The sequence below is a fragment of the Rhinoraja longicauda genome, chromosome 6 (assembly GCF_053455715.1).
Source record: "Rhinoraja longicauda isolate Sanriku21f chromosome 6, sRhiLon1.1, whole genome shotgun sequence".
Lineage (NCBI taxonomy): Eukaryota > Metazoa > Chordata > Chondrichthyes > Rajiformes > Arhynchobatidae > Rhinoraja > Rhinoraja longicauda.
In genome coordinates this window covers 425,609-433,054 of record NC_135958.1, presented here as the reverse complement: position 1 = coordinate 433,054, position 7,446 = coordinate 425,609, and the positions used below count along the sequence as shown (strand labels likewise).

Here is a 7,446-nt window from a genome sequence, read left to right as displayed (position 1 = left end):
AGCAGATATCACAGTAGTTTGAATGAAAACTGCTCCCCACTGTGGGAAAGTAATTGATTTGAAACTACAGTGAATTGTGTGACTGAAAACAAACTCGAGTGTAATCACATGCAGAAAAAGAACATTTTACAAAGTCCCCTCCCTCCATTAGCTCCACAGTTTTCAGAAGCTAACTGTTGTACTGCATCGGAGTTATGTATTTGAATGATTACAGTGTCAGCACTATTGAAATCTTCCATTTGTGTGAGATAATGACTGCCTTGTTCGTAACTGCAAGTGTCTTATTATATTCCTTGGAGATTCATCGCTTTCAAAGAGTTGTTTGTCAAACATGCTGGAAATATTTTCTGTGGAGTGCTTCCATTTTACAGATAAAACCGGATTTTCTCTCCCGTTAAAGTATAGTTTGCAACTGATTTTCTGAACAAATAAATCAAATAGATAAACCAAATAAAAAATGTCCCACTATATGTGCCGAGAGGCTACAGATTTAGACAATAGACAATAGGTGCAGGAGGAGGCCATTCGGCCCTTCGAGCCTGTACGCACCGCCATTCAATGTGATCATGGCTGATCATTCTCAATCAGTACCCTGTTCCTGCCTTCTCCCCATACCCCCTGACTCCGCTATCCTTAAGAGCTCTATCTAGCTCTCTCTTGAATGCATTCAGAGAATTGGCCTCCACTGCCTTCTGAGGCAGAGAATTCCACAGATTCACAACACTCTTGTGGTGAGAGGGGGAGAGTCTAAAGGAGATGTGCAAATGGTGGATGTTTGGACTTTGCTGCCTAGGGTGGTGATGGAGGCAACTACACCAGTGGTCATTAAAAGGTTTTTGGGAAGGCACACGGATATAGAGGAAATGAAAATACGTGGATCTTGTGCAGGCAGTCAGGATTAGTTTATATTGGCATCATTTTCGGCGTCGACATTGGAGGCCAAAGAGCCTGTTCCTAAGCTGAATAATGAAAGGCCTGGATAGAGTGAATGTGGAGAGGATGTTCCCACTAGTGGGAGAGTCTAGGACTAGAGGTCACAGCCTCTGAATAAAAGGACATACCAATAGAAAGGAGATGAGGAGGAATTTCCTTGGACAGGTGGTGGTGAATCTGTGGAATTAATTGCCACAGACGGCTGTGGAAGCTGTCAATTGATATTTTTAAGGTGGAGATTGATTCCTGAACAGTAAGGATGTCAGGGGTTATGAGGTGAAAGCAGAAGAATGGGGTTGAGAAGGAAAGATGTTGAATGGTGGAGTAGATGCGATGGGCCGAACGCCCCAATTCTGCTCTGAGAACTTATGAACTTATACTGTTCTATGTTCTAATGTTGGAGAGTCTGGTGGTTTAGTTCTCATCGTGAAAATGACCAGAGAAACAGCCCGGTGAGCACTCTAACCCGGTTTCCAATAGCTGATTCAACAATAACTTGGGTTTATCTCAAGAGCTCATTTAACGAGCGTGAAAGAGACGCCGGGCGTGGAGGTGGAGTGTAATTATGAGGCGCCACCCAGGTTGGTTGTGTGCAGACTGGCGATTGGGCGGTAAGGGAAGAGCTTTGAAACAAGCAGCAGGAAGTTCACGAACATTGCTTCGCAGTTGACCGCTTTCAGTTGTGTGTGTTAATCTTTAGCTTTGGTGGACGCCCTCGCCGGCCTCCAGTTACCAGGCAGGTTGGTAGCAGGTCGTGAGCAGGTCGCCCGGGGTCGCAGCCCTGTTGTGATGTTGTGCGAACTCTCTGCTTCAGATTCAGGCAGTTTGTAGTGGGTGGGTGTCGGACTATGGCAGACTTCCCTGTTGTGACGTTGTGCTAACTCTCTCTGTTTCAGGTAGTTTGTAGTGGGTGGGTGTCGGACTATGGCAGACTTCCCCGTTGTGATGTTGTGCTAACTCTCTCTGTTCCAGGTAGTCTGTAGTGGGTGTGTGTCGGACTATGGCAGACTTCCCTGTTGTGACGTTGTGCTAACTCTCTCTGTTTCAGGCAGTCTGTAGTGGGTGGGTGTCGGACTATGGCAGACTTCCCTGATAAAGTCAGCACCCAGACCAGTACACGGGACAACGCGCACGGATCCACGTCGTTGCCAATCGGAATCCACAGGTATTTCCTTCAATCCTCCTTTGGGATATTGATGATCGTGGAGTTGGTGAGTTCACTCTTATTTTGCTTTCCTTACCCGAACAGTATCTCCCAGCGCTCTCATTTAAGAGCAAAATGCTCAGATTGTTTAATTAGTCGCAAGGGTTGATTTTTATGTTCGGTGATTTAAAAATAAATAAATATTATAGGAACAGAATTAAGCCATTCAACCCATCGTCCACTCCGCCTGGAGAGGTGGTTCACCTTTCCCTCTCAACCTCTGACTTGTTTTCTCCTTATCTCTGTTGGCTGAAGACTCACGTTGGCAACAGACAGTGTAACCACTACCAGAACGCCTAATGAAGGAGCGTTTGCCCTGCATACGCTTTGCATTGTTAAAATGTTCTGTTTTTGGACAGCCCATGTTAACTTGTATTTAGCAGCAGGTTGTACAACAAATGTTTGTTGAGTTGGGAGCGTCATGTTAAGTCTGTGCCTGTACTAGACGTTGGCGAGGCGGCACGGTGTGGAGTTATAGACGCTACGCCTTGTCTTGTTGATACTGCACCACCTGTCAGAAGGATGTTGTTCAAGTTGCTGAGGAAAACATTCACAAGGATATAGCCGGAATGGATGGCTCGAGTTACAAGGAGAGTCTGGATAGGCTGGAACTGTTTTCCCTGAGGCAAAGGCAGCTGAGGGGTGATTTTAATAGAGGTTTACATTATAGACAATAGACAATAGGCCTCGAGCCAGCACCACCATAATATGTGATCATGGCTGATCATTCTCAATCAGTATCATCATCATGAGGGATGTAGGTAGATAGTTGCACCTTTGCCAGGATTAGTGAGTCCAAAGTGCGAGGACGTTTGTTTCAGGTGACATTATGGCTTTGCCCTGACTCATTCTGCTGGCTCTGATCATCGCCCTTCTTGTGTCAATGTCTTTCCTGATATGTTGAACCTTTGGCTGAATCTGAACCTGAGGGACAGAAAGGAGATCACAGCTGTCTAGTTCCATATATGATCAGGTAGCGTCCTGCTTACCGAGTTACTCATTTGGACTGGGCCATGGATGCCTTGGTAGAGCGGTTGCATCCAAATGCAGGTTGTGCAGCCCTGACTTTGGGCAACATGCACATGAGTAACATTTGCCAAGCTTCCTCCTGATCCAAACTGATTAAGAAAACATCCACCCCTCTGATTCACAAATGTATTCTTGAGAAGTGATGTAGATCTTTCTGCTAGTGTGGTCCAGGTGTATCGCCAGTCCTACAACAGACTTGACTTGATTGCTATTGACCTTGGGCAGCTCCTTGTAATAATCCAAATTACACTGATGTGGCTCATCAGTTTCTGATCTTTCAAATCTAGTTCAATAAGAGCAGGAGGTAATTAATTACGAACTCAGTTGAAAGCTTGCCATATCTCAGCATAACAGAAATGTTTCTACAGCCCCTTGAAGGCAAAGGTTCAACAGAAAACCTGACCCAAAGTGCCGATGGTGGGTGGAAGGTGTGCCGAAGGCCAGAAACTTGCTCATAATCATGGCAGGTTTGGATTATTTAGCACTGTCAAGTCATCTGTGACTTGGTCACCTTTTCACCAAGGGCTTATTCCGATGACTGCCAAGAACAGAGGTGAACATGTCAACTCAATGCTTGTCGGAAGGAACACCTTGAAAACCCTCTCAAACATAACTCGTTCCTTACTGCAAGCACCAACTCCATTCCACAGCAAATTCCCAGTCTGGCCTTGCCACCACCTTTGACAAAACCAAGAGTTATAAACCACAAGGTTTTGCAAGCATTTGATATCCTGCTGAAGGAATGGAACTTCAATCAGAAATAAACAACCTTGTCTTCCACAGTTTGGAAGAGTTGGACATGCTAAAGTTCTCTGGCGATCCAGTAATTGTGACGAGCAGGTGATCACTTAAAACTAATGTCCCAAGGAATTTCCTACCAGACGAGATGTCCTCTCAGCATCGACCACACGCCCCCTTGGAATTGTGTGACTCAATGATTGCCTTCATTCTTCTCAACTCCTGCAAGCATAAACTAAACATGCTCAGCCTTTTTCCTTGTGTCAGCCTCATCCCTGGAGCCTGTCAAGTGAACGTGGGCATCACTGTCTCCAAGAAGACCAAGCATGGTCTCACTGGTGCCCTAGGTAGCTCCAGCAAAGCATTCTTCCTGTTGAGATCGATCCTTGCAACAAAAGAAGGCATTCAATTAGTGTTTGTGCTTTCTGAATACAAGGCGAATAGGAATGAAAAGGCATAAGCTTCCTGTGGCCAAGATTGTTAGCTGGTTAGTGGGATTCACTGAAAAATTAGTACAGATAAGGGAGGCTGTGACATCTTTTGGGGTTGAAGATGAGGCAGTAGTTTATCAGGACTGAGGAATGGAGGGTTTTAAAGAGAGTGGTGACCGCAGATTTGACGAAGCAGGTGCCGTGCTTAAAGAGTGAGAAAATAGTCTCAATGAGGGCTGTGGAAAGGAAGGTAGGCAGTCAGTGTTGGAGGGGTTGGGGGTGGCAGGGCTAGTGAAGAAGGAACAAAAGAGAGACTCGGGAGAATGATGAGTTGGGAAGGAACTAGGAGCCCATCAGATCATGCCAACCTTTGAATGAAATCCTTGAACTGTTGTGGGCCTAAGGTGGAGAAGATGGCAGGTTTAAGAAAGACTGGTTGGAGCAAAACCTGATTGACATTGAATTAAACAATTCTCCTGGAATCCTGAACCATTCTGGTAGCAAGACCCAAAGAAGAGTTTAATGGAGAATAAGGATTTTGATATTTCGGTTGACATAAATTGGGTATGGTCTTTCATAGAAACGAAGGAAGGAGCCAGTAGGATAATAATATTCAGGTGAACAACAAAAGCAGGAAATGTTATCATAATGTTATCTGATCTGTGGTTTAACATGATGTGTAGCAAGACTGGAGCATGGGTAAGAGATGGGACGATTGAAACACTGGTGGGAGAGGTTTATGACTCCCTCACTGACAACAAAGCCATGGGAGAATAGAATCAAAACATTTAAAATAAATCTGTAGTCGGAGAGACTTATTTTGTAGACAGTCGGAGTAATCAATCGGGGACTCAGACTTATGGTGAGCGAGACTTTATAACGTGATATCGCGGTGGAACTGCCCTGGGAGACAGTTCCTCAGGAGTACAGACGGCCCGGGTTTATATATTGCCCAACAAACAAGTGTATGTGCAGACTAACACATCTTAGTTCCTTAAACAGCTTAGTCAAGGAGTTGCGATGTTATTGAAACCGCCTAAATTACATTACTCAGACCCGTACATAGCACTGTTGGTTTTGCAGATAACAGATAACGTCACGCACAATGAAACAGTTACTGTATGTGTACACAATGCTCCAAACATTCGGCCAAGGCTTTCCTCACAACAATGCCGCATCTTTAGTTTGGCAACACGTGTCCACAGGCAGAACTGTTAACGTTTAGCAAAAGTCTCACAATGACAAAGAAAACAATATCAACTTCAAAAAAAGTTGAGGATAATTCATAAAATGATTCCAAGGCAGTTTCCTGGAGTAATGTTATTGAAATGACCAGGTGTATGAGACCTTGTGTGTCAGTTAAGGGTTAGTTGTTGAAGTCGTAGAATATACTCCAGGGAAAAGTGAAACAACAGTATTTTGTTGAAAAGGCATAGAATTCAGAGACCAGAGGGACTGATGTGCCCACATCTGGCTTCTGTAGCATGCTTCTGCATTGGGGCACAGGTTCCAGAGACCTGAACAAGCTGACATGTGCAATGCAGATATTGAATGTCTCTATGATGCTCTGTTGGTGAAAACCTTACCAATATAATTGGTTCAATGAAAAGGAGCAGTACTTAGTAAATAAAGAAAGTTGTTTTGCAGTTGTAACTCTGGGAAGAGAGACTAGAGAAATCTCTGGAAGACATTTACATTGCAATCGATCCCTCTGAGAAACTCCCACCAGGTTCTGACCAACTGTGGATAACCTGGCTCAGTCTCAGCAGACAGGCGTGGGGAGGAGCAGATGGAACATGCTGAAGTGGGGAGGCACTGAAGATGTGGCAGACTGCGAGTGTGGATGGGGCCTCCAGACTATAATAATAATAATAATACATTTTATTTATATAGCGCTTTTCATATACTCAAAGACGCTTTACAGAGATTTTGAGAACATAGGGGAAATGAATAAATAGATAAATAAGTAAATAAATAAATGAACAGAGAAAGGAGACAGAAGGTGAGGTGACCTTCAGTGGTTGAAGGCAGTACTGAACAGGTGAGACTTCAGCGATGTTTTGAATGTGGTGAGTGTGGGGGAGTCTCTAACGGTTTGGGGTAGTGAGTTCCATAGGGTGGGAGCAGCGATGGAGAAAGCCCTGTCCCCCCAGGATCTGTGACATCTCCTGAGCTGTGACATGCTGCACGACACACGCACTGTAAAGGAACTTGCAGAGGCCAACGGCGTGGCACTAACATTGGCTCGCTAACATTGGCTCGCTATTGGCAAACAGCTGTGTGATGACACGAATAAATAAATAAATAGTTGTAACTAAAGAGAAAAAGGCGGAAGAGGTATATTTGCATTTTCAAAATGTATTTGATAAGGTACTCCACCCAAGGTTGTAGCATGAAATAAGGATTGTGAGGGACAGGGTAAAGTATTACCATGGATAGACGATAGATTTTATTTATAATGAATGATCTCTTGCAATCCACTTTGCTTCTGTAACTGTAAATTTCCCCGGTGTGGAACAAATAAAGGAATATATTATTATTATATTAGATAAGATGTTTGCCATTGTCATTCCAGAATGATGAGTACTGGGCCCTCAGTTACTTGTAAATTATCATTCAGTCGGTCTTTTCGTCCACATTTGTTGATATAAAGAGGTATGGACAGGTTAAGGGAGAAGGCCAGACGTGTTGGCTGTGGGACTAAAGGTAGACAGAACCCTGTGGCTGCCAAGTGGATGGATATTTTTAAGGCCTATATTTGAGGGCGATCTGGTGGTGCAGTGGTAGAGTTGCTGCCTTGCAGTGCCAGAGACCCGGGTTTGTATCTGTATGGAGTTTGTATGTTCTCCCCGTGACTGCATGTGTTTTCGCCGAGATCTTCAGTTTCCTCCCACGCTCCAAAGACGTACAGGTTTGTCAGTTATTTGGCTTGGTATAAGTGTAACTTGTTCCTAGTGTGTGTCGGGCAGTGTTAATGTGTGGGGATCGTTGGTCGGTGCAGACTCAGTGGGCCAAAGGGCCTTTTTCCCTGCTGTATCTCTAAACTAAACTAAAAACAGATAGATAGATTCTTGATTCGTACAGGTGTCCGAGGTTATGGGAAGAAGGCAG

At 44.4% G+C, this 7,446-nt stretch overlaps 1 protein-coding gene across 4 annotated transcripts in view; it reads left to right on the top strand.

Moving 5' to 3' along the window:
* The first annotated feature begins 798 nt into the window (after window positions 1-798).
* LOC144594153 (plasmolipin-like) overlaps window positions 799-7,446 on the top strand; it is a 38,734-nt gene continuing 32,086 nt past the window's right edge. For 2 of the 4 annotated variants that reach the window (XM_078400300.1, XM_078400297.1), the window contains exons 1-2: window positions 799-832; window positions 1,982-2,144. In XM_078400300.1, coding sequence (XP_078256426.1) covers window positions 801-832; window positions 1,982-2,144 — 195 coding nt within the window. In that variant the 5' untranslated portion in view covers window positions 799-800. Of the gene's footprint in view, window positions 833-1,544; window positions 1,674-1,981; window positions 2,145-7,446 lie in introns of those variants that run through there. The other 2 variants (XM_078400298.1, XM_078400299.1) reach the window with 2 other exon arrangements.